Here is a 24,270-nt window from a genome sequence, read left to right on the forward strand (position 1 = left end):
CGCCGATATCACGGAGCTGATCGGCGAGGCGCTTGAGACGCATGCAGTAGTCATCGATGGAGGAATCATCTTGGTGGCACCCGAAAAATTCCTGCTGCAAAAACACGAGACGTTGAAGCTTGTTGTCGGTGAAGAAGTTGTTGATCTTGGTCCATACGGCACTCGCGTCGTCATCCTCCGAGACGACCGTGTGGAAGATGTCCGGGGAGACGGTGAGGTAGAACCACCGGATGAGAGAGGCCTCAATGGCCGCCCAGTCCGGATCATCCACCATGAGATCGCCATCCACGGTCCCGTCGACGTGCTCGAGGAGGTGGTACTCGCGGAAGACGAGGTTGAAGTAGATCTTCCATGCGTAGTACGAGGAGGTGGACTGATCAAGCTTGATGGGAACACGGGTGTGGATGTCGAGATCACGGACGGCGGTGGCGTCGGGTACGAGTCCGGCGAACGGATTGGAGTTGCTGGATTGAGGGGACGCCATGGGAGCGGCGGCAAGGGGAGGGGTGCGGCGGCTCGGGTGGGAGGGGGAGAGTGGCGGCGGCGCGGGGTAGGGTTAGGGTTTGGGGGGCGCGGCGGCAACTTGGGGAGGAGGGCAGCGGCGGCTGCGAGGGAAGGGGAGGGCGCGGCAGCGGCGGTGCACAGCGGCGGCGGCGCAAGGGAGGCGGCGGCGGCTGCTGTAGGGCGCGGCGGCGGCTAGTGCGGAAGGTGGGAAAGGGATCGGCGTGCTAAACTGATACCATGTTAGTTAGGAAGAATGAGATTGCACGAATCGATAATCATTGATCGTGTGCATGGTGTACATATATAGGTACAGGGTGGACCGGCCTCTACTTGTCTTCCAAGATATACAAATATACAGGGAAGAGAGATACAACGATATAAATACAGACCCTAGTCCTATACATATGCAGTGTACAGCGTACCCTCAACAACTCCCTCCTCTTGGCCGGAAAGCGCATCCAAGAGGCGTAACGTACGAGTGCGTGCCGTCCAGCGTGCAGGCACCGCCGTACGTAGCTCCTTTCTTTCTTTATTACCCCGATCGACCTTGGCCGGCATCTGGACCATACACGCACATGTGTTCACGCATATCGCGATGTGCAACTTGGGCGCGCCCGGCCATCCGTCGGAGTTAGTTTCGCTACGTCGATCCACACTTGTCGCCGGCGGCGACACACGGCGGCCGCTGCCGCGAACGCATGGCGGCAGCGCCATGCAGGACCCACGAGGGCACCCGTACGTGCATGTGCCGCCGCCTCCCATCAATTTGTTCGTTTCCATCAATCGATCGCGATCGAATCGACTTACCTAGTTATACGGCGCGCACGCACGTACGTACCCGATCGCGCTATTCCATGAGTAATGCTGGAGCTACAGGCAGTTTCTATATATATGTAATTAATCATGTGCAGATGTGGAGCAAATTAATTAGATGGTTTAGGATTAGAGGCTCGGGCACCCACACGTTAAATTTAGAGGAGAGAATGGAAGGTCACGTAAAGGTAACGTAGGTCACCGGTAGGGGTAGGATGTTTCGCCGATAATGCTCCATCTACGAAGGAAACTACGTAAAGTAACCTAACCTTCTAAACCATAAATCCCCCCAACCCCCCCTCCCCGATTTTCAGGGGGTGGGCCCCTCAATCCTCTTACATCCATTCCTACTTGTCCATGTTGGCTATCTATATCTATATCTATCTATACCAATATAAAAAAGACCCAAAATGGCAGATCCAACAAATCCCGGCCGTCAACTTAGGTCAATCCAACGACTCAGGCTGCTTCAATGTTGAGCGCTCAACACGTTTAGTGTGCAGTTAATATCATATCAAATATTAACGTCAATGCTAATCACATACTTAATACGTAAATAATATCATACCTAATATTTACGTGTAATTAATATATTATCTAATATTAACGTACAATGCACGTACACATTTACTAGTTACGTAAGGTACGTAACAATTTTTACGTAAGTGTAGAATTGCCCGATGTTTGGCAGTCCATGGTTTGAGTAAGGGCATCTCCGACGCTTACCCTTGAATCGTACACCGCATCCGTCCGTGGACAGGGGCGGAGCTGGAACTAATCTTACCCTGATGCACCACTTAACCATGGGAAAAAAATTCAAGCATGGATGCTGCGTTTCATAGCTTGTAATACGGATTACCAAACATAATAGAAGTCTATTTATAAAAACAAAATGCAACAGTCAAACTGCTTAATATAATGCTAAACAAATGACAAAATTACTTGAAAAGGTCTAGCATTCTCAAATTAAAACACATCATCACATATCAAGGTTCATTAACCTAAAATATAAAAACTGGAATCAAATTTTCAAGTAGAACATAATAAAATGCCCAAATCAAAGTACTTAAATTTGCTAAAATTTTAAAAATTACCTTTATTATAATCTAGTCCTCCAAGCCATGAAATACCCAACCACGTGATCATTGATGACATTTTCCGTTTCTTCTTTCTCCACATAACAAATAACATCATCACTTAATACTCTATCAATCTCCCTTTGCCAGGATCACATTGAATCTCCTCCTCCCAATTCATAATAAGGAATAAAATAAGGTTTAATCCACTAGCCATAATTTCACACATACAATTGTCGCAACCTAAAAAATATTTAGGACAAACAACACAGAAAAGAGTTAAATTCGAACCAAGAGATGCCTGTAATCCAGACAAAATAAATAAATAAAAGCACATTGCTATGTGAGGAAGAGAAATTTACGACGCGGCACGTGGTCGCTGCAGCATTAAGCGCCAGGCAAGGCGGCCGCTGCTGCGCGTACGTTCGGATCGATTAGGAACAGATCCGTGCTGCCGGCTGCTTCAAATCGTTAGGACTGGATGTTGCAGCGCGTACGTTCGGATCTATCAGGAACGGATCCGTGCTGTCTCAAATCTTTCGGAACTGATCGATTTGAATCTGATTGATCGTATCGTCGCCGCGCTCGGGACAGAATAGGAGATGAGGAGATGGGATTTGTTTGTTTTTTCGAGTGGAAGACGCGGGATGAATGGCTGGCTTCGTGCGTGCACTTTTTTTTTTGTTTCAGAGAAAGGCTTCGTGCATGCGTCAAGGCAAGGCCTGCGAGCGTGTATACGTGAGACGTGGGCAGCTGGTTCAAAGGGGGTCCTGTAGCACTCTTGCTGGCCCACCCTGATGCACCGGGCCAAATACCTGATATTTAGCATTAATTTTTTTTCCGGACCTTGTAGCCTGTGCCACAGGCTCAGCTCAAAGAGCTCCGCCCCTGTCCGTGGACTGGCGTCCAAACACTGATGTGGAAGGCGGTCAACCAACCATATTTCCCAAATCAAAAATGCTACACCTACATAGCTTGTTACGTGAAGCTAGGTAAGTTTCCTTCCCCATAAACTAATCACCCCCCTGATTTTCAGGGGTCGGTCTGGCTTCTTTGTCTTCCAACCAAATCAGCCCACATCAGTTCATACGTAAGTTTCATAATAGTTATTACGTAGGTGTAGCAAAACCCTTCCAAAATGTCCATTCTATTAACTAAAAAAAAACAGGAGCACACAACCTTCTGCCAAATCCTTCCGTTAAATAAGTAACCTTCCGCCAATTGCTAACGCATGATTACGTGAAAAGCTTTCACCATCCAGTTTGTAAATAGCTACGTGCTGTGCAAACTGGATGATGAATTTTCGACTGTTAAGTTGAGCTACCTACAATGTGATAGTGGACTTTTATGTGGATTTTTAAGTACTTCTGGTTTCCGTACATGTTTTTGTCACAAGTGTGAATATTGTGGTCATGCTGCCTTGCTGTTGTGACAAGAAAATTGCATCTGTTTGGTGATGTATATGTTTAATATATATACATACTGATTTTTATCATAATTTAGGTTTTACGGGCATATATTTAACGAGCTTAACAAGCTAAACAAGTCAGCTCGCGAGTTATACGAGTCGAGCCAATCTTGAATTTGAACTCGTTATAGTAACGAGTCGAGTCGAGCTAGCTCGTTAACAAAACGAGTTTTAGCGAGTCGAATCGAGCTGTCTCGACTCGGCTCGAATTCCAGCCCTATAAATAAGTTAGCTTCCACCATCCAGTTACTAAATAGCTAGTGATATGCACACCTTCCGCCAAATCGTAAAGCTAGCTACCATAGCTTTCGCCAAATCCTAATCAAATGCCATATTAATTAGCAGCACACCCTTCTGCCGTGTTAGTGGCTTTCGTCAAATAGAAAATAAAATAAAATAAAATAAAAATAGTAGCAGCCTGGATGAAGAGAGGATACATGGTGGTTATTCATTCATATCGTGGATGTCTGGATTTCCGCAAAGCTCTCCCAGTTTTGGTTCTAATTTGTGGGAAAACATACGCCTGGACGCATCGGTGAACCGATGAGGTACCATGTTGGATGACAAACTGTGTCCGGACATGTCGGTTTGGATGGATGCGGCGGTTTGAAGGTTCGCTTTGGAGATGCCGACATAGTAAAAGTTACGTAGATGTTTTACGGGCTTGCTGATTTAAAGGGTTATGATTGAAAGTGGAGTGATGAAGGGGCCCACCCACTGAAATTCAGGGGAAGGAGGGGAGAACATTTAGTTAGAAAGGTTACGTAACACGTTGGTAAAACCTTCACAGTCACAAGCATAGGATTATCGTCACAGTTTTATGATCCGATAATCCTAGACCTACGGGCAACTACGAAAGATCTCTACGTAAGCTTCTTAACAATTCGCTCTCTCTCTCTGATTTTCACGCGGGTGGGCTCCTTCCTTCCCGTATCACTAGTCTTCACTGTTCATGTTGCCTGCAATGTTAATCCCGTCACAACTTTCACGTAGATGTAGCATTACTCTTTACGGTATGTGGATGGGAGGAAGTAGCTGAGATTCCCTTCAGGCATCCACCATCACAAAGTTGCATCCAACATATGCCACGTGTCAGCTCGAGAGCATCATCTCCTGCATGCATGCATGGTGCAGCGCTTTATAATGGACATGGACTACTCAGCGGTAGGGCTGCAACAATACATAGCTCCCATATCTTCCCATAAACCCATGGCGCATTGCCCTCATCTCCGCTCGCCGGCGCCGGCGACACTTCCACCGCCACCGTCATCCACCATGAACGCTCTCCAGCTCCCCTTTCAACCACTCAAGCCGTCGTCAATCTTAAACACCACCACCTTAAAGGGCCTTTTTGCCACGGCTCTGAACCTGCTTGAGGACCGCGTGATCGTCCCGCTCGAGGCGAGGAGGCAACTACCCAGCTGCGTCGACCCGGCTGTGCAGCTCGCCGGCAACTTCGCGCCCGTGCAGGAGATGCCGTCCCCGCTGCGGAACCTGGGTGTCACCGGCGAGATCCCGCCCGCTCTGCTCGGCGGCGTGTACGTACGTAACGGCGCGAACCCACTACTCCCGCCGACGGCAGGGCACCACCTCTTCGACGGCGACGGGATGCTCCACGTGGTGTCGCTGCCGTCATCTTCGTCTTTGGCGCCGTCGGGGGCATCTTACACGCGTCGGTTCACGCGCACCAGCCGGCTCGCGCAGGAGGAGGCGCTGGGCCGGTGTGCGTTCCCAAAGGCCATCGGCGAGCTTCACGGCGGCGCGGGCCTCGCCCGGCTCGCTCTCTTCGGCCTCCGCGCGGCTGCCGGCGTCGTTGATGTCAGAAACGGCGCCGGCGCTGCAAACGCCGGGCTCGTCTACTTTGGTGACCGTCTCCTCGCGCTATCTGAGGACGACCTGCCGTATCACGTGCACGTCGGCAGCGGCGGTGACCTGAGCACCGTAGGCCGGTTGGACTTCGCCGGGCAGCTGCGCTCCCCAATGATCGCGCACCCGAAGGTCGACCCCGTCACCGGGGAACTCTTCGCGCTGAGCTACGACCCCGTGAGGAGGCCGTACCTGCGGTACTTCCACGTGGACCCGGCCACCGGCGAGAAGTCCCGCGATGTGGAGGTGGCACTCCGGCAGCCGACGATGGTGCACGACTTTGCCGTCACCGAGACCTTCACCGTGATCCCCGACCAGCAGGTGGTGTTCGACATGGGCCGGATGCTACGTGGCGGCTCGCCGCTCGTGCACGACGCCGGGAAGGTCTCCCGCTTCGGCCTACTCCCGCGGTACGTACAGCTGCATGCAGAGCCAACAGCCATGCATGTCGACACGTGTCAAAATTTGATGTTCCCCTTGTCCACGTGTCACCCAAATTTTCACACGTGTCTATCGATGGTTTGTTTGCTCTGTATGTAGGTATGACTCGGACGATTCCCGGATGCGGTGGTTTGACGTGCCGGACTGCTTCTGCTTCCACGTCTGGAATGCATGGGAGGAGACCGACCACGCCGGCGACGGGCCGGACACCGTCGTCATCATTTGCTCCTGCATGACGCCGCCTGACGCGCTCTTCTCGGAAGCCGCCGCCGATGCCACGGCGAACTTGCGCGCCACCCTGACCGAGATCCGGCTGGACCTCCGGACGGGGATGTCGCGGCGGCGTGAGCTTGCCTCGGGGCTGAGCCTGGAGGCCGGCACTGTGAACCGGACCCTGCTGGGGCGGCGGACGCGGTACGCGTACCTCGCCATCGCGGAGCCGTGGCCGCGGTGCCGGGGCGTGGCCAAGGTGGACCTGGCGACCGGTGAGGCTGTCGCGGTGCATCAGTACGGCACCGGGCGGTTCGGCGGCGAAGCGTCGTTCGTGCCGGCGGCTGACGATGATGAGAGGGAGGACGAGGGGCACGTGGTGGTGATGGTGCACGATGAGGCGGCGAGCACGTCAGAGCTGGCCGTGCTAGACGCGGTCACCATGGAGGCGGTGACAACGGTGGCGCTGCCGTGCCGCGTGCCCTACGGCTTCCATGGCGCGTTCCTCACTAGAGACCAGCTCGCCACTCAGAGGACTTTTATCTCCTAGCTAGCATAATTTCATTCTGCTTAGCTACTGGTAAGTCGCCTAAAAATCATATTTCCGCATGAAGGAAGCAGCCGGTGGGTAAAATCTAAGAAAGCGATCAAGCCATTCATTTCGCATTCGGGGGCTTAAAACGAATCGAGTAACCTAAAAAATATTCTCAGTCAACTCACAACTAGTCAATCCCAATTTGTGTTCTTGAATTATTAGCTTGATTTTTCATTAAGAAATCAAATCTGAACTTCTTAGCCTATGCAATGGGGGGCAACTAGTATAGGATCAGCACCTCAAGTGCGATCATGCGATCTGGTCAGCAAGACCATTGGATGCATATCTCATGGTACAGATCGAGCATAGGTGGGATTGATGGTTTCTCTTGCATTGGAGCCCTTATACTTTGACATTTTAGTACTCTTAGCGATACTCACTTGACGTTGTTTGAAATTGATAGACCAAGTAAGTTTCTACAGAATATTGTGCATACTTTAGAAAAATAATATATCTACAGAAAGTAAATTACAAGTAAAATATTTTTTTTGCAAGTAAAATATGAATCTACAAAACCATCATGTCTTTTTTTTTCCTTTTGTTGTTCAGGCTGTACTGAAGCAAAAGGAACAATAAAAAAACTGAGGATATTTAAAATACGCGTGTACTCTTTTGATGGAAACATTCTTGGTTGCAAAACTTGAAAATTGGTACAAAAACATAATGAAAACAGTTCTCTCTACACAGTTCCAAACAAAATGTACAGAAAAGAAGATTTCACGGTGCCAATTCATCACCAAAAAGAAGATTAGTTCCCCACAAAAAAAGAAGATTAGTTGCCCAAAAATTCAGGAGCACATGCGTATCTACAAACAAGAAATTTTCACTGTATAACATATACAGACAAAGAAGATTCTTGTTCTCAAAATTGAAGAACGGAGGGGGCTTGATGTGGAATGAGATGAACATGCAGAGGAGCACCAACGGGGCGGCAGACGGATCAGACGCCGAAGGTGTTTGGGCCGCTGCATCCATGGAGGCAAGTGTCGGGGACTAGACGGTGAATTGGAAGAAGACGTGGCGCTGCTTGCGGCGGAGGAGCACGAGATGGTGGCTGCGGACCCCGACGTCGCCGGAGACGGAGGTGTCGCATCTTGGAGTTGGCAGATCTAGCCGTAGTAAAGCTGAAGTATATCAGGTCTGGCCCTATGAGGCATAGGTGCGGTTGATTCGGCGAGGTCGGCGGCGCACATCAGGGAGACGATGGTGCCAGAGAGAGGTTTCATCGAAATCCAATGAAAATGTCAAACGTGGGGCAACGCGGGAGGGAGCTCAGCCTACAATATTTGTTACGTGGAGGGTGCTTGCGAAAATGTCTAGCATCTGTCCACCTTAATCGATCTGTGCCATAGGATTTCCATCCAATGGCCCAGGTAATGGGATCGCATGATCGCACTGTAGGTGCTGATCCTATACTAGTTGCCCCCGCAATATTACAATAGGCAGGAGCTTGCTCATTAAGGAAAAAAATGATAATTGAATAAGCAACTTTGGTCCAAAACCGATACATTAGCGACACATACATTAGTGAACAGTGACGACATCCTACAACGCAACGATGGATTCCGATGGAGCCCCTCTGACGTCTACACCAGCCTCAAGGACGCACACCAGTCAAGTCTACACCTCTGTCGCCCACGCGACCATACTAGGCGCCAAGAAAGACAACAACCTATCCAAAACCGCCGCTAACGGTAATCTACCGGAGGTACACCAATAGATCGGAAGTCCGCTGACTATAGGTGACATCTACTTGTGCTTCAAAATATGTATTTTACTTGGGCTATAAGCCATGTATACCGACTCAGACCCATATAACCCTACCTCTCGACGACGTGTATAAAAGGAGCTAGGGGGCTCTCGAGTCGGTAGCCAACAAACGCATCTCTCATGTAAGACACAACCAATACTGTATAGACATGCAGGAGTATGGCATTACCTCATCTTCCGGGTAAATCCTCGTCTCATGTGCTTCCAATCTAATCATCTATGTGTGTCGCCCTATGATTAGTATCCGCCGGTATAGGAACCGACGGATCTGATACAAATTTACACCAACAACCGCTCAAACATACGAAACTCAGCAACGCGCGGGCACACACACACACGCACGCACGCGCGCGCGCACGCACACACACACACACACCCACCCCAACACCGCGCCCCAGTGCATTTGTTCATGGGCGGTTGCTTACAGATAATGTGTTGGTTGCATATGTGTGTGCATGCAATTAGGCAACGGAAAAGGAAGAAACCTCTTTGTGCTGGGAAGTTAGACATGATGAAAGCGTATGACCGAGTTGAGTGGTCCTTCCTGGAGAAAGTCTTGCGACGGTTTGGGTTTGTCCAAGGGTGGATTGATATGATTATGGGATGTGTCCGGACAGCCAAATTTTCGGTAAAGCTTAACAGTGGTTTTTCAGAGATGTTTCTTCCTTCCAGGGGGCTTAAGCAAGGTGACCTGTTGTCCCCGTATTTGTTTCTGTTCTGTGTTGAAGGGTTCTATGCCCTTTTGAAGAAAGCTCAGCAAGACAAGCGAATCAGTGGTGTGTCTTTTGGAGGCACTGGGCCCCAGGTGACCCATCTTTTGTTTGCTGATGACAACATAGTGTTCTTGGAAGGGACCCAAAGCAACATGGAGGCCCTCAGAAGTATTCTGCTTGTGTATGAAGGTGCGTCTGGGCAGAGGGTGAATTTTCAGAAATCATCTATCTTCTTTGGGAAAGGTTGCCAAGAGGAAAATAAGGCAACTCTGAAAGGCATTATCGGAATCAAGTCCAAAGCACTTAGCGAAAAATATTTGGGTCTACCGACAGCGGTGGGCAGATCTAAGGATGGGACTTTTAAGTATGTTAAAGAGAGCTCCAAGGGCAAGGTGGTTGGCTGGAAGTGGAAAGGGCTATCTAAAGCAGCTAAGGAAGTTCTGGCCAAGTCCGGGCTGCAAGCGACACCGACATTCACCATGAGTTTTTTCAAACTCTCAAAGAAAATGTGCCGGAACCTGACATCCATCTCATCCAACTTCTGGTGGGGTTCAGCTCTTGGTGAAAATAAGGTGCACTGGGTAGCTTGGGATAAAATGTGCTTACCAAAACGAGAGGGAGGCATGGGTTTCAGAAACTTTGAAGCTTTCAATCAGGCTCTCCTGGGGAAGCAAGCTTGACGGATCATGCAAGTTCCAGATTCTCTGTGTGCCAGAGTGCTTGGTGCGAGATATTTCAAAGATTCTTCTATCATGAACGCTACTTGTCCCTCAAATGGCTCGTTTACGTTTCACAGTATCCTACACGGTGGGGATCTCTTGAGGGAGGGAGTGGTTTGGAGGATTGGGAACGGGTCCAAAGTCCTCAGCCACCATGACAATTGGATCCCCGGGAAGGGTTGTCTACGTCCACTGGGACAAACTTTCATGCAAGGCATTACGAGGGTGGCTGACCTGTTGAATGAGTAGGGGAGCATGTGGGACGAAGCAAAAGTTGATGCTATGTTTACACCTGAAGATGTTTCTGATATTAGACAAATACCGGTGGGAGGGAATGGTGTGGAGGATATCTTGGCATGGAACTACACTAAAGACGGCGAGTTTACTGTTCGGTCTGCGTATCACTTGGCCATGAACGTGAGAAGGGCGACGTCCGGACGGCCGGGGTCGTCGTCGTCGGTGGAGACTCATAGAAACTGGCTGGCCATGTGGAACTCTCACGTGCCTAATAAAAGTAAGGTCCACACATGGAGGCTCATGTCAAATGGTTTGGCCACTGGATCCGAACTGCACCGGAGAAGGATTAAGCCAGGAATCTTCTGTTCGGTTTGTGGAAGAGAGGAGACACTGCTTCACCGGTTTTGGAACTGCTATCACTCGAAGCTGTTCTGGCAGGAGCTGGCTGAGAGGAGAGGTGTTGCACCTGCGTACCCGCCGGGCGGGATAACCACCAATCATGCTGTTGGTCGATGGCTCCGGAGCTGGATGGGAGACGCCAAGGACGAGGAGAGGGAAATGTTGATGCAGGGTGGCTACGGCTTATGGCTAGCTCGGAATGATACGAGGGAGGGAGTTCGCATCAAGGCAGCGCATGATGTTGCTGTATCTGTGTCCTCGTTCATGGACGAGTGGAACGAAGTGGTGAAGAAGAAGGCCAGAGACAACATCAAACCGGTGCCGGAAGTGTGGCAGCCACCAGAGACCGACTGGATGAAGACCAATGTGGATGGGGCGATCTCCAAAGTAACCGGCAATGGGGGAGGGGGTGTGGTTACACCATGGGGGTGCTTTCCGTGGGGCGGTGGCCCAGTTCTTCCCGCATACCTACAAGCCCGAACTAGTGGAGCTGAAGGCTTGTCGACAGGCGCTTCTGTTCGGGAGAGAGCTCGGAGTTCAGCGGATACAGGTCGAGCTGGATTGCAGGGAAGCGGTGAGCATGATCAATGGAGCCAACAGGAACATCTCCGTGGCAGGACCAATTGTTGAAGACATCAAGAGGATGATGCAGGGCTGGCAAGGTTGCAAGGTCACTTGGAGGCGGAGGTCAGCGAACAAAGCTGCCCACATCCTGGCTAAGCTAGCTGTAGGGGATGAGGTGTGTGTTGAATGGCGGATGGCGCCGCCGGATTGTATCCTTAGTGTTCTAGCGGATGAGATCCCTAACTTTGCTTAAATAAATTAGATGTTTCCCTCAAGAAAAAAAACACCGCGCCCTAGGCCAGCCAACGACTATGTCACCCAAGCAACATGAGTAGACATCCTCCACTCAAGACTGACATTTGGAGTCGTCGTTCCGACTTCTACATTGGCCCTGAGGCGCACTAGACCTGACGACGACTCAACCACCCAAGCGACCGGAGTCAACACTGCCCCTTGAAGACTGGTATATGGAGCCGCCGCTTCGACCTCCACATCGGCCCCGAGGTCGTGCACCAGTCTAGTTGATAACTCTTCCACCCAAGCGGTCAAATCCAACACCCTTCAACAATGTCGACATCCAGAGCAGCTGCTCCGACTTCCACACCAACCCCGAGGTTGCAAACCAACCGGGTCATTGGTAGTGAACATGCGCCGACAGGACAACTTTGCGCAGCAGAAGCTCCTCGGGCTAGGACATGACCTCCATAGACGATGCCTCCAAGTCAGGGTGGACACGGTCCGAGCCGGCGTTTGGACCGAACGCCGGCGGTCCGGACCGGACCGGACCGAGCAGTGTCTCGGGCCTGTTTGCAGGGACCGGACCGGCAATGGCGGGCCACGAGCCGGACCAAGAGGACCGTCAGGACCGGCCAAGACATGGGCAGAGCGCGCTCTGGAGCTCCGGCGAGAGCTGTTCATCGGGGACGCAATGCTAGAGGAAGCGCAGCTCATTGAAAAGATGTCTGGGAGCTTCAGAAGAACCAAAGGGAGCTACATGACGAAGAAGAACACCGGAGGGAGCTCATCGGTGACGAATCTGGCACGACGGCCGGTGAACGGAGATAAAAGGGACGACGGCCGATGCGGCGATGTAGGACCTCCCAGGTCGATTTCGTTGGCGGGGACGACGGACCCGAGTGTGGCTCGTCTAATGGACATAGTTTCCGAGACCATCGAGTCGAGTGGCCGCGCGAACGACGGCCGCGTGGCGGCGGACGTAGACGACGGCGGTTTCTTGCGCCCCCGCCACGCCTGAGCCGCCACGCCCTCGCCACGCACCTGCCACGCCCCCGCCACGCCCCTGGCAAGCCGTCGGCATGCCCCCGCCACGCCCCAGCCATACCGCCGACTGCCACCTTCGGTCCGCTCGGTCGGCTCGGTCAAAGACCGGACCGGACCGCGATTTTCTCAGGCTTGTTTGCAGGGACCGGACCGGTCATTTAAACTAGCGGGCCAGGACCGAGCCGGACCGCCGGACCGGACCGTGTCGTCCACCCTGACCTCCAAGGAGGAAATGACGAGGGCACAACTGTCGCCCACTCCGGTAGAAACCAGGAGCTCGAGCTTTCGCCCATAGGAACCATCTTTGATGGTGGATTCACCCAAGGCTCCGACACATCCACACCGCCACCATCAGAGGCACACGCTGCCACCGTTAGCTAGGCCAACAACCGACACCACCCTCTCATCGCTGCACAATAGCAAGGCTTCCCAAACAGAAAGCGGAGCCAGCCGAGCGATGTGCAACACCACCATGACCCTCCAGCGCTCTATCACGTTTGCTATTTCCATGTTTCCTGGATTTTTTTTAATCTGTAAGTCAATTTTGATGGGCAAAAGACGAGAGTAGAGACACACGCATACCACAGTAGATACGTAGAAGGGATCGAGTGTTCTTTTTAGGTGTGTTGGGGTTTCAGTTTGACTGCCACTTGGATTACATAGCGACCACTACGAAGACGGAGACGGGGTGGAAGGTGGCGGTGAGCTGTTAGTGTCACAGCCGAGACGGGGCAAGGACGGGAGACATCTAGGATCGTGGAAACAGGAAGCAGAAGAGAAACATTGTGGCGTAAGCTGGTTGTAGTGCACCTACTATGAACTTTAGAATAGAAAAAGTAGCATAATAATAATAATAATAATAATAATAATAATAATAATAATAATAATAATAATAATAATAATAGTAATAATATATTGAACACTATTGAACAGTAGGAACACTATTTTTTAGAAGATGGGATACTCAACCCTCATTTGGGATGAACGGCTGGGTCACACTATTCATTTGCAGGGCTTTTTTTTTGCTAAAGGGAACTATATTAATATCAAGTCGATAGCAAACACACCTGACCTTTGTAATAATGTAATGTCAAGAGCTAGTCAAGAAATGCCAAATTATTACAGAAAAAGGAAAATAAAAATGACTCCAAAAGTAACGTTCAAGTGATCAATGGCGCACAGCAAGCATCAACATCACCAGTGGTAACACTCGAGCTATGATCAGAAAGGTTCTCCGAAATGAACACCTTCATGAAGGGAACAACCATTATTTATGTTAAATCCTAAATTTTCACCCGGCAGAACAAGTCCAAGGAATGTCTTCGGCGGGGAAACACCATGTATGCACCATCATTGCCAACTGCAACCAATAAAGATTGGACCTACGGTACTCATGGTGCACGGCCAGATATAAGTCATCCTATGCCTCCGCCTCTACTTGCTAAGGCAAAAACGCCATACGTCCCATTCTTGACAACGCCGAACACGAACCAAACGTCGATATGCATTTTACATGCGATACCCACGACCACATGTACAAGAACAATGTCTTATGTAACAAGCACATGGGGGACACCAGGGCCTGGTACGAGCGTAAAATCCTGCAAGAACGATTTGTGGCTTGTAAATTGATACCAAAAATTGTGGGGCAATGATTTATCCAACCAATGAGAATAACACTAGTATGCTGACTTGTAAACTGATACTACAAATTGTGGGGGCAATTTGTCCCCGGTCACTAGTATTACTAATATGTTTGGTAACTGGTTGAGGGGTGTTGAGGCCAAAACTAAAGCACAGATCCGTGTGAGTGTTTGTGCTTTGCTTTGGACTATTTGGAATTGTCATAGCAACTGTATTTGTAACAAAGTCAAAGTTCATAGTTTTTTGCAGGTTATTTTCTATACTGCAAGATGGATGTATATGTGGTCTTTTCTGCAACATGTAGAAGTGTGCAAGCTTATGGCCTCTGGGTGCAAGCATTGGAAGATGGTAGCACGCGATACGTACAACCCGTTTGGATGGCGGTCTAATAATAGGCTATGTCTGTAGGCATATTTTCTATTTGTGTCGATTGTTGCTTTGTCTTTATTTTTTGAATAGTACATTGATGTTAAAGATTGATACTCTTGAACTTTAATAAAATATGACTATGTGCATGATAATGATGCAGAGGCCGGAGTTGATCCTCTTTTCCCAAAAAAAAAATGTTGAATAGCACTTTAACAATCTCCCTCAATGCAAAAAAGGAACTTCGTAGTAGCAAGTATCGTTAAGTTTTGTTTTCCTTTTTGACACATCAGTTGCCAACTTTTTTTATTTTAGGTATATCTTCAGTATAAAATCAAATTTAATTTTTTGCAAAATTTTGTGGTTTATTAAAACTTAATTTTGACTTTATTAAATCTTAATCATTTCACAGACTAAACCTGCAATAGGGCAGAACGCGTACCTTTGTCACCTCCAGACGTGGTCGCAATTAGCAGAATGATCTCTAGTACAACAAGTAGAAGAACCATGTCCATGTGGTACCTCCTACTCAAAGCCATGATATGGCAAAATGAAAGCTCCTGCGCTAGCCGGTCTCTTCTGTTGTATCCTCACCATGCTACTTGTTGGTCTATATATAAAGGATTTGTACCGAAGTTTAGAATGGCCATAGACGTTACCAGTAATAAGCGCTGCCACGTACGCTTCAGCGTCGACTCAAAAGTCAAGTAAAGTGTGCGGCTGTTCAAAATCGACCTACGCGTGGAGCTTACCGCGTAGTGCTTGTTTTTTTTGTTATCTTCCATTAGACACGCGACCGCGTGGTTAGAGCAGTAACCATTCACCCGAGCTCAAGTGGCGCATTCGATCCTTTGTGATAACGATCTATGGGGTGAAGACCTTGACCATGACGGAGGATGTGACGGGGTTAGAAACGAATTAAGCGTACAAGTGAATGGATAAAAGAGGGCATAGCAGGGAAAATAGCAGCCTTTTTTTATAAATAACCTTTCTTAACTACTCATAATGCCCATATCATAAAGATTCAAATGCCACCTTTACACAACTAGAATGCACATAGCCAACACCAACACACATACACAAAAGAAAGAGGACGACGATAACTGTCACACGTGTGGTATATTCGACATGCGCCCACACACCGTGTGTGGTGTGAGCAGGAGGCAGCCCACATGGGCTGTGTGTGGGCGGACATTAGAATTGCCCACACGTGTTGGCGCGGCTACTTCGACCACACGCCCAACAAGTACTACTCATCTCCATCCCGTGCGTGTGGCACGAAGCAAAAATGCCCACACGTTCTGGCGCAGCTATGTTACGTACCCCGCGGGATGACGATTTAGTTGCCATCCTGGTTGGCAGATGTAGTTATCCGGGATGGCAAGTGTAGTTGTAAAAGCATGGCAACTCTATCTGTTATGGTTAACTATAGTTGCCATGTCTAATTTATGGTAGTTGCCGCGTGTAATCAAACCGTAATTGCCGTGTGTTATTAACTACTTGCCACATATGGTCAAAACAGTAGGTGCCATGTGTGTTTACCTAGTTGCCACGTGTGGTCCAATCATAGTTGCCATGTATTGTTAATCACAGTCGTCATGTGTGTGTACCGAGGTGCCACGTTCGCGTAACTGCAGTTGCCATCCACAAGGTAGGAGTCGTCGTGTGGGCGAAAAGCAGTTCGCCCACACGCGCATGACCTAGGTGGTGGCTGTGTGGGAGAAAAGTAGTTCGCCCACACAGTGCAGCTGGCAAACAGCGTGGTGCGGGCGTGTGGGCAAACTCTCCAACGCCCACACACCAGCCCCGTCCTACGTGGCACATCAAATCCATCTTTTCGTGTCAAGATTCGTGCAAAAGACAGTGAACTACGATCCAGGCGTGTGGACGAGTTGGGTAACGCCCACACGTGTGGGCGTTAGTGTTTCCGAAGAAAGAAATCGCAACCTCCCAAGGTCCTATCGAAGTCAACTGCAACATTCAATATCAGCCAGCAGAATAACAACACCTAATACTAGTGCAGGAACTCCTTATAAGATTTGGCTGTTGGTAGCGAGCAAGAAGTGTCAATCAAACACCTCTTCTTTCAATGTCGGTTTGTGCGTTCTACATGGTCATTCATCCAACCAACGTTCAATTTGTATCCGTCCATAAGTGTTGCCACAAATAAGTTTAGCATGTTAATAAGGGTGGGAGCTTCTATCTTATTATGGTTGCTTTGGCTATGTACAAATGTATTATTTTTAATGGAAAAATCTCTTCTCCTATGCAGGCCGTTGTACACATTGGCTTCATACATGGTTTACATTTTATTTAACAGAGTACCGATTGATGTTCAAAGCAGTGTGTATGCGGTTGGAAAAGGTGGTCAGAGGAGTTTTTACCGAACATGGATGACAACATAATCTTTAGATTGGTCCACCTCTTTCTTTGACAGAGGCACATTAATTATTAGTTTCATATGACTTTACTATTGCCAATATGTCGTTCTTTTCACTAGTGTCAGCCTGGGTGTTTTTTTGTCTGTGTGTGCATCTTAGCTATGCAGTGGTGGGTGTCGCTTATGATTCTTTGTATTTGTTTGATGCTTCATTTTAAGTCGATAAAATCTTACATTTATATATCAGAAAAAATGCAAGAAATGTTCAGTGGTGGAGCACCATTTCCACGCGCTTGTGGTCACCATTTTCCACAGGGACACTGTTGGCAGTTTCCTGGTCGACTGTGGTGCAAAATTAAGACGTGGATAGTGGTGCAAGATGTCCAGAAGGCTAGAGGAGGACCTCCCAAGTCCAAACTGGCGGCGCACGTCAGTTGATTTCTTCGTGACAGTGAATTGAAGGTCGTTCTTGAGGTGAAGACGTTGCCCATGTAGTCTCGTGACTCGTGACTCGTCGATCAGCCCGGCCTGAGACTGAGACAGCTTTCGATACCACGACGACTGCACTTCTGTGAAAACGTATAGGGACCTCCATGCAAGCGTAGACGAATCTTCTGTAGAAGGAATGACAGCTAGTGGTTTTCTTGTAGAAGGAATGACTTGCGGGTGTAAACCAAAACTTGGTGAAGTGAAGTGAATGGACAAAGAGGATGGCATGTGGGTCCACTAATAGAAAAATAAAAGCCTGGAACAAGAAGTCACGGATTCAATGGAGATAGAAAATTAGGGAGGAGAAGAGTGACTGAGTTGGAAATTAGTGAAGCCTCAGTTTGTGGAGATCTCCGATCCTGAAGTTCTCGCGAAGAGAATAAGGCCCTGTTTGGTTCATAAGTCCTATGACTTTTTTAGTCCCAACTTATAAGTCACAAGTCCCAAAAAGTCCCTACCTGTTTGGTTCCTGGGACTTAACATGGACTAAAAGACCATATTACAACTATAAGTCCCTATAAGTCCCTCCTTGAGAGTCTTATTTCATAAGTCCCAAGTGCCCACTTTAAGTCCCTATAAGTCCCTCCTGTTTGGTTTAGATGGGACTTATAGAGACCTTTTTAAGTCCCTAAACCAATAAGTCCCTGGAAACAAACACTCTCTAAGATGCAGGCCGAAGAGATGAGCATTCTCGTTGTCGACCGTCGCAGCTATCTTTATTTTCTTTAACCATGTGTATACATCGATGGAGAAACAACGAACGGCGACGATAATCTATACCAATATAAAAAGACCCAAAGGGGCAGATCCAATTAATCTCGGCCATCAAATCATGTCAATCCAACGACGTAGACTGTTTCAATGTCGAGCGCTCAACACATTTAGCGTGCAGTTAATTTCATGCCAAATATAATGCTAATCACATAATAACACGCAAATAATATCCTACTTAATATCCGCATGCACTTAATATACTTCCAAATTAACGTGCATTGCACGTACACATTGACTAGTACAAAGTAAGAAAAAGAAACTGGCCTCCCATCACCCCTTGGACAGTAACTGTTATGGGAGGAGCAGACCCGGGTGCTGGCGCGATGGTGAAGATCCTTGCACTCTACAAGGCCATGCACGAGTCATCCTTATTAATTATTCAACAAAGGTCCGCCAAGAACATACATCAATCCATCTGAAGCCGCCACTCACACCTACAAACTTGATAATATGGAGTGCTTTCACTCCCCATATCTAAAACCGGTGTCGTCGCCTATCCATCCACATAACGGTATCGAAACCAATAGCCGGTGCAGCAGACCTGAAGCGCACACCACATGCACACGTTTTAGAAGCCGACATCATCATCGGACCACTGACCCATCTTCAGAAGAGATCCACATCATCCTTACCAGTCTAGATATCCGTCGACGCCACCACGGCACCCAACAGCGCCACCGCCCTGCGCTCGTCCGTCTAGATGTGAAGGCTCTGGAAGATCTATCGTGCGTACCAACTGCCAACCAGGCATGACTCAGCGTAGCACCTGTCGGCCAGGCATGACTTGACAGCTCCACCGAACCTCCGTGCAAAACGAAGCCGCTCCACCACCTGCCTCTGTCTTCCAGCGCTGCTCCACAAACGTGTAGTACCGCCATCATCTGATCTGGAAGACCAGATCCTAGGGTTTCCCATCCATGAATATTTAGATGCAACTAAAAAGATCAACCAGTTGTGTTAAAGTGCCAGTAAATCAGTGACCAGATCACCATTTTTCATTCACTAGTCATAACTCATTGGCTTGGATGGGCAAGCTCATATTTTGTGGCGAGAGGTGGGCACGGCGGGCCTGCCCAACCAACTAACGGTGCAGCCAGTTTTGACCAGCATAGTTGGATAGGGGACTCCAAGTCCCAGCAGCTTAAGTCTATAAAAGCAACACTCAAGTATCTCAGAGTACCAAGCAGAGTTGAAAACACACCGCTGTCCACAAAATGCATACTAACGACATGGCCCCTGCATCATCAGTGCATATTCCTAGTCCTCTGGTTATACTGTTAGCCATCCTCCTCCTGTTGTCGACAACACTAGCAGACTACAGCACCAATACGAGCAGAGATGCTCTGCTCTGCCTCAAGTTCCACCTCCACGGTGCCTCCACAGCCATGGCCACATGGAACCACACCACCGCACCAGATTTTTGCACCTGGCACGGCGTCTCGTGCACAAGGAGCAGGCCAAGGCAACCACCCCTCGTCGTGGCCCTGGACATGGAGGCGGAAGGCCTCGCCGGTGAGATCCCACCCTGCATCTCCAACCTCACTTCTTTGGTAAGAATCCATTTGCCCAACAACAGCCTCTCCGGTAATATCCCACCGGAACTTGGGCGGATCTCCGGACTCCGGTACCTCAACCTCAGCTTCAACGCACTAAGCGGCACCATCCCGCTCAGCATCGGGACGCTTCACAACCTTTCTTCTCTAGACTTAGGAAACAATCGACTCTCTGGTGAGATTCCGTCGCGACTCGGGAGCTCACCAGCTCTAGAGTCCGTCAGTCTCCCCAACAATCTTCTTGGCGGAGAAATCCCACAGTCGCTGGCAAATAGTTCCTCGTCCCTTACCACACTCTTGCTTGCACAAAACCAGTTGCAAGGATTCATTCCTGATTTTGGTAAACTCTCAAGACTAGAAATGCTTGATCTCTCCTACAACAACCTAGTAGGGACAGTGCCACGCTCCATTTTCAATTCGTCGGCGTTGTACTTTCTTGGGCTGGCCAACAATAATCTTGGAGGAACACTGCCTTCTGACATGGGTAACACACTTCCTAACATCGAAATACTGATGATGTCCGACAATCATTTTGAGGGAGACATCCCCGCCTCACTACAAAATGCCTCCAGCATGACGTATATCCATCTGGGCAACAACTCTCTTACTGGGGTGATCCCTTCCTTCAGCTCCATGCCAAACTTGAAGTACGTAATGTTGTACTCAAATCAGCTAGAGGCTGGAGACTGGACATTCTTCTCCTCTTTGGCAAATTGTACGCAGTTGGAAAATCTAAATGTGGATACAAACAACTTGCGTGGGGCCTTACCAGAAGATTCCATAACGAATCTGCCAAAAAGCTTGACCGCTCTAACTCTAAGTTCAAACAACATATCTGGCATCATCCCATTGGAGATTGGAAACATGTCTAATCTTTCCATGCTCTATCTTGATAGAAATCTTTTCATGGGGCCTATACCTGATACCCTTGGTCAGCTACGCAATCTGGTTGTACTTAGCCTTTCACAGAACAAATTTACCGGGGAAATACCACCTTCCCTTGGCAGCCTAATTCAACTAGAAGAGCTTTATTTGCAAGAAAATCAATTGAGTGGAAGCTTACCTGAAAGTTTAAGCAGCTGCAAGAATTTGTTGGCCCTAAACATTTCCTGTAATACCATTGGTGGAAGCATAAGCGGACACATGTTGGCCAGGTTGAATTCATTGAGTTGGCTACTTGATTTATCACACAACCAACTCGCAATGTCCATACCACAAGAGATGGGTAACTTGATAAACCTTGGTTCGTTGAACATCTCTCACAATAATCTCACGGGTAGAATCCCGTCCACTCTTGGCGAGTGTGTCCGGCTGGAATCACTTCGCTTGGAAGGGAACCTCCTGCAAGGAAGAATTCCACAATCACTATCAGGCCTCAAAGGCATCCAACAGTTAGATTTTTCCCACAACAATCTATCTGGTACAATCCCGGAGTTCCTCGAGACCTTCACCTCGTTACAGTACCTGAATATGTCCTTCAACAACTTGGAAGGGCCAGTTCCCACAGGTGGAGTGTTTGCTAACAAAAGTGGTACTTTTGTCCAAGGAAACCCACGCCTTTGTGCAAACGTAGCCGTAGAAGAGTTGCCTATGTGCTTTGCTTCGGCGTCCACAAAAAAGCAAAAGGTTGTCATTCCAATGATGATAGCTCTCTCAGCTCTTGTTGCCCTTGCTTTTATCTTGGGGATGTTCAGTTTCTGGTTGAAGAGGAGGTATACATCTAGTGAGAGAATTGGCCATTCACACATGGAGCTGAAAAGGATAACATATGGTGACGTCAACAAAGCAACGAATACTTTTTCTCCGGCCAACCTAGTCGGTTCCGGGCAATTTGGTATAGTCTACAAAGGTTGGTTCGACGTGGAAGATGGTACGGTTGCTGTTAAAGTCTTCAAGCTCAACCAGCATGGCGCATTGCATAGCTTCATTGCTGAGTGCAAAGCATTGCAACACATCCGCCACCGGAATCTCGTGAAGGTAATAACTGCGTGCTCAACTTATGACCCAGTGGGAAATGAGTTCAGGGCTCTAGTCTTTGAATATATGTCCAACGGAAGCCTTGAAGACCGACTTCATAACCACCAGTGTGGTGGCTTGAGTTTAGGCGCAGTGATATGCATATCAGTTGACATTGCTTGTGCTCTTGAATACCTACATAACCAGTGCATCCCACCGGTTGTTCACTGCGATCTGAAACCAAGCAACATACTTTTCGACAATGACGATAGTGCACGTATCTGCGACTTTGGTTTGGCAAAGCTAATTCATGGTTGTTCATCTGGAGGGCAGAGCGGCACAACAAGCATAGTTGGACCAAGGGGGTCTATTGGGTACATACCTCCTGGTGAGTACATTTTATGAACACATTCTGAAATAAGGTTGAAAAAATCTAGTATGAGTAACTGTATCAATTGCTAGTTTGTTTTTACTAATACTAGCATGTTTCATTTGTGCTCCTCTGAATAACTTTTGGTTTCAAAACATTGTTGCAGAGTATGGTATGGGCAGTGAAATCTCCACTGAGGGAGACATCTATAGCTATGGCATTGTTCTTTTGGAAATGCTAACACGGAAACGGCCCACTAATGAAGAGTTCAGTGATGGCTTGACACTCCCCAAGTATGTAGAAGAATCACTTTCACGAACCCAAGACATTCTTCAACCCAGCCTTGCTTCGGAGACGGGAGATCAGTGTGCTGATCATATCCCAAACTTGCAAGAATGCAACACATTTGCGCTGAAGGATATATGTGCTCTCCGTCTCCTTAAACTTGGCTTATTATGCTCTGCGGAATCACCGAAGGATCGCCCAGCGATGCATGATGTCTACGGTGAAGTAACTGAAGTAAAAGAGGCATTTTTCTCTATGGACAACGGAAGCAATGACCTTACATAATTAAGGCAAAGGTGGTCGATGAAGATGAAGCTCGTTGCTTCGACCACAACATGACAATATGTTGCTACTCCCTCTGTCCCATAATATAAGAGCATTTTTGACACTACACTAGTGAGGGACTATCTTTTTTCCTTTTCTATGAGCCAATAAGTTTCGCTCACTGTAATAATTCGGTTACATACCTCCCAATTTCTCGACGAGGTCTTCTGAGATTCTTCTCATGTATTAAAAAAGCGCCCTTTGCCTTATAATGATGGGTTCTACTGGGGGTATTTTTGATATTTGCTTTGCTGGAGAAACTAGAAGACTAACAAAAACACATTGTATGCACCTGTTAGATCCCCATGTAAACAAATACTACCTCTGTAAACTAATATAAGACCTTTTAATAAATAGTAAATACAGTTGGAATTGTAAAGCTCATTTTCCAGTTCACCTCTCGCTGCTACGAACTTGTAAATTTTTTATCATTTTGTGACCTAGACAAAAACTTTCGAGATACAAATGAATAGCCATAGAGTTGTCTTTTTCGTACAAGTAATATTTCACAACATATAGCCCAATTTACAACCATGAATTAGTTCACTTTTTTTGGGAACTGAAAACAAATAGTACTGGGGTGACAGAATTACTTTCCCCTGTGCATGAGGTCAAATTTATCTCAAAATGAAGACCTGTAGTAGAACTAGGAAAAACTTGAAACCTAAGTATAACCATGACATGTCTGGCAGTTTCAAATTAAAACCATGTCGTAAACTGCAAAAGGATTGGCTGAACTAATCTGCAATCTCAAGTTTTCCATATACTTAGGTTGACTGGTCATACATTTGAGATCATCGGTTGCTGCAGACCAAGGTTGCAACCACACCAAAATGATGTATCAAATCACCAGACAAGCACTCTTACACAACACATACCAAAAAGAAAAGACGCAAAATGATAAATCACGCATTCCTGGCCGCATGTGCATCAATTTCTAACATTGGCTTCCACATTTGGCATAGCGGTCACCCAAGAGCCTTTTTTTACACTCTTCTTTCAGTAGGGAGGAATGGTATATACCTGCATCTCACCAGCACCTAAGAGCACCCCAAGCATTTACTTACTGGGCCTAGGAACTCTAGAAGCCATGCGTCGGCGGGGGTGAATTTTCATCTGTTTTACAAGGCAAATGTTTGAGAAATGCCCTAACTGCACCCGTTACGCCGTCTTCAGATTCCATCGCCCTAGCAAGCTCCACACCTTTTTCTTTCACCGGAAATCACATAAGAAGTTATTTATGTTGTACTTTTACTAACAGGAGATCATACAAACCTAGTTCAGTATTGATTTGTGTATATATAAGTCCCAAAGCCGGTCCAATGTGAGGACTTAAGATCTGAATTTGAACATTCTGAAGATCCAATTTAAGGGAATGGAACCAGACGGGTTCCTGTTTCTTGGGCAGTAACCAGTCGGTTCTTGGTATTTGGAACCCTGCTGGATACCAACCTACAAATGCACGGGTAAGTT

The 24,270-nt window shown here is 48.0% G+C and overlaps 2 protein-coding genes across 2 annotated transcripts; both read left to right on the forward strand.

The window, feature by feature from the left end:
- The first annotated feature begins 5,055 nt into the window (after positions 1-5,055).
- LOC123048173 (9-cis-epoxycarotenoid dioxygenase NCED3, chloroplastic-like) lies at positions 5,056-7,311 on the forward strand. Its single transcript, XM_044471325.1, has 2 exons — positions 5,056-6,137; positions 6,268-7,311. Exons 1-2 carry the CDS (start codon positions 5,071-5,073, stop codon positions 6,926-6,928), a joined length of 1,728 nt encoding a protein of 575 aa, XP_044327260.1. The 5' UTR covers positions 5,056-5,070; the 3' UTR covers positions 6,929-7,311.
- Positions 7,312-19,508: 12,197 nt separating this feature from the next.
- LOC123050987 (probable LRR receptor-like serine/threonine-protein kinase At3g47570) lies at positions 19,509-22,988 on the forward strand. Its single transcript, XM_044473714.1, has 2 exons — positions 19,509-22,206; positions 22,355-22,988. The coding sequence occupies exons 1-2, from the start codon at positions 19,524-19,526 to the stop codon at positions 22,756-22,758; spliced, it is 3,087 nt and encodes a 1,028-aa protein (XP_044329649.1). The 5' UTR covers positions 19,509-19,523; the 3' UTR covers positions 22,759-22,988.
- The last annotated feature ends 1,282 nt before the right edge of the window (positions 22,989-24,270 follow it).

The sequence above is a fragment of the Triticum aestivum genome, chromosome 2D, assembly GCF_018294505.1.
Source record: "Triticum aestivum cultivar Chinese Spring chromosome 2D, IWGSC CS RefSeq v2.1, whole genome shotgun sequence".
Classification (NCBI taxonomy): Eukaryota; Viridiplantae; Streptophyta; class Magnoliopsida; order Poales; family Poaceae; genus Triticum; species Triticum aestivum.

Bases quoted from the DNA above. Each gene is read 5' to 3' on its own strand.
- LOC123048173 (XM_044471325.1), top strand. From the start codon at position 5,071: ATGGCGCATTGCCCTCATCTCCGCTCGCCGGCGCCGGCGACACTTCCA. The intron at 6,138-6,267 runs GTACGTACAGCT...CTCTGTATGTAG, and splicing joins CGCTTCGGCCTACTCCCGCG to GTATGACTCGGACGATTCCC.
- LOC123050987 (XM_044473714.1), top strand. From the start codon at position 19,524: ATGCATACTAACGACATGGCCCCTGCATCATCAGTGCATATTCCTAGT. The intron at 22,207-22,354 runs GTGAGTACATTT...ACATTGTTGCAG, and splicing joins TATTGGGTACATACCTCCTG to AGTATGGTATGGGCAGTGAA.